This window comes from Mus caroli (assembly GCF_900094665.2).
Source record: "Mus caroli chromosome 6 unlocalized genomic scaffold, CAROLI_EIJ_v1.1 6_unlocalized, whole genome shotgun sequence".
Classification (NCBI taxonomy): Eukaryota; Metazoa; Chordata; class Mammalia; order Rodentia; family Muridae; genus Mus; species Mus caroli.
In genome coordinates this window covers 415,205-417,825 of record NW_018388436.1, presented here as the reverse complement: position 1 = coordinate 417,825, position 2,621 = coordinate 415,205, and the positions used below count along the sequence as shown (strand labels likewise).

At 42.9% G+C, this 2,621-nt stretch overlaps 1 protein-coding gene across 1 annotated transcript in view; it reads left to right on the top strand.

The window, feature by feature from the left end:
* Positions 1–2,621, top strand: part of LOC110287585 (endogenous retrovirus group K member 10 Gag polyprotein-like) — a 7,601-nt gene continuing 4,980 nt past the window's right edge. Inside the window, 2 exon segments of the mRNA XM_021154156.2 lie at positions 1–1,099; positions 1,102–1,405. Coding sequence (XP_021009815.1) covers positions 1–1,099; positions 1,102–1,397 — 1,395 coding nt within the window. The 3' untranslated portion in view covers positions 1,398–1,405.

The following is a 2,621-nucleotide window of genomic DNA, read 5'->3' as shown; positions in this document are numbered from 1 at the left end:
ATGGATCAAGCGGTTGCCCTGAGTTTTCAGTTGTTTCAGGCCAGAGGAGTAAGGCTTGAAGTACAATTAGTAAGAATTTTTTTAGGTAAGATAGATAGCTATTGCCCATGGTTCAAGAAAAAAGAAACAGTAGATTGCAGAACCTGGGAGAAAGTTGGTGAGGCCTTAAAAATCGTTCAGGCAGATAATTTTACCTTAGGCCTCTGGGCGCTCATAAATGATGCTATAAAAGATGCCACTTCTCCAGGGCTAAATTGTCCCCAGGTGGAGCTTGTGGTATCTCAAGAGGAGTGCCTATCAGAGAGGGCCTCCTCAGAAAAAGATCTTCTTAACTCAAAAATTGATAGATGTGGAAACTCGGATGATAAACTGATTTTTAACAAAAATTACTCAGATAGAGGAGCTGCCCATTATTTTAATGAGAACTGGTTCTCTTGTGAATCTCCCGTTCCACCTATAGTCCCCACTTCAGGAGGTGCTACTCATAGGGACACACGACTAAACAAGTTAGAGTTTGAAATTAAGCTTCAGAGGCTGACTAATGAGCTTTGGGAACTAAAAAAGATGTCAGAAGCGGAGAAGAGTAACTCTTCTATAGTTCACCAGGTGCCACTAGAAAGAACTGTGAGTTAGGCTTGTGGGAAAGGACAAAATATGTCTAATACGCTAGCCTTTCCTGTGGTTGAGGTAGTTGATCAGCAAGATACTAGGGCCAGACGTTACCAGACTTTAGATTTCAAGTTGATAAAAGAGTTAAAGGCGGCTGTTATGCAATATGGCCCTTCAGCCCCATTCACTCAAGCATTACTGGACACAGTTGTGGAGTCACACTTAACCCCCTTAGATTGGAAGACTCTTTCTAAGGCTACCCTGTCAGGAGGAGATTTTTTGCTTTGGGATTCTAAATGGCGAGATGCCAGTAAGAAAACTGCTGCTTCTAATGCTCAGGCTGGTAATTCAAACTGGGATAGCAACATGCTTTTAGGAGAGGGTCCATATGAGAGACAGACAAATCAGATTGATTTTCCCATTACAGTGCATGCACAAATTATGACAGCCGCACGCCATACTTGGAGACGGTTGCCAGTCAAAGGAAATATTGTGAAAGTTTTGCTAGCATTCGGCAGAGTTCTGATGAACCATATCAGGACTTTGTAGACAGGCTATTGATTTCAGCTAGTATAATCCTTGGAAGTTCGGACACGGAAAGTTCTATCGTTATGCAATTGGCTTACGAAAATGCTAACACAATGTGCCAAGCTGCGATTCAACCGCATAAGGGACAGACAGATTTGGCGAGATATGTCCGTCTTTGCACAGACATCAGGCCTTCCTGCGAGATCTCACAGGAAACCCACGCGCAAGCAATGTTCTCGAGGAAATTTTTTGCAAACTGATATTAAAGGTCAGTCTGCAGCAGATCGCCATTGGCATCCAGTTACTTCTAATTCTTATGCATTGGTAAAATGGAAGGACCCCCTGACTAACGAATAGAAGGGTCCAGATCCGGTTCTAATTTGGGGAAAGGGCTCGGTTTGTGTTTTTTCACGAAATGAAGATGGAGCACGGTGGCTGCCAGAGAGATTAATTCGTCAGATAAACACAGATTCTGACTCTTTTCGTAAGTATCATTCTAAAGACTAAAATTCCTCTTGTGCTTAGAATTCAGCTGGGAATGGAAGCTCCCAGAACAGCTGTTTTCCTGCTACTCTCTGAGCCTGCTACCGACAGGAGGCTGGAGATTAACCTCAGCTTTACTATTTGCAATTGAATAAAGTACCTGACTTCCCCAAAAGAATATCTGCTTTCCTACTTTCTCACTGTCTAGATTTTGTTTTTCAAGCAGGTTAATCAACATTCTCCAGCTGGACCAGCGGATGTGCATCCCCGCCCCCTAGAGCACACAGGTGGCAACTGCTATTTTCATTCCCAGGACATTCTAGCACATGGCCTTCGGCCTGATTTAAAATTTAGGTTTACCTAGAAGGCTAGAATTTTCAAATATTAAAAGAGATTAGATTTTATTTTGATAGACGGTCTTAGTCCCTTAGCTGGCCTCTNGCTTTTCACCCTTGCTGTTACTGCAAAGTGTCCTTAGTTCCTCAGGCTATGGGAATAACAGAGATGAGGAGGAACGACTTCCAGCTCCTATTTTAGCCATAAATCGTGGTGTTACTAATGACATAATTCTTGCCTAGGCATTGCTAAATCTGAGGTTGACAATTCTCCTTTAGGAGCTGCACAGTACTCAGAATTGTGCATACTGGTTCATGATCATACAAATACAGTATGGGTATCGCTTGGTGCAGAGAACTATTACAAGGGAAGGTCCAGCTTGACCATTTCTGAGTTTCCTGTGGGTTATACCCAATTTAAAATAGAGGTTGGTATCTAATTACAGCTAAAAACCAAAAATATCTAAGGCTCTGCCTCACCTCCCCAAAAGATACCAAGAGCCATAGGTGTGGGTCGTGATAGCACCCACGAGAGAAATCGAGTCAATGTCCACCCAAGCCAAGGTTAAAAGCCCACTCATCTACGGATGAGAAAATCATTTGGTCACCTCAGTTAAGCGTTGCCTTATTAAACTTAATTAATAGGGGGGAGAGAGGTTGGAGACC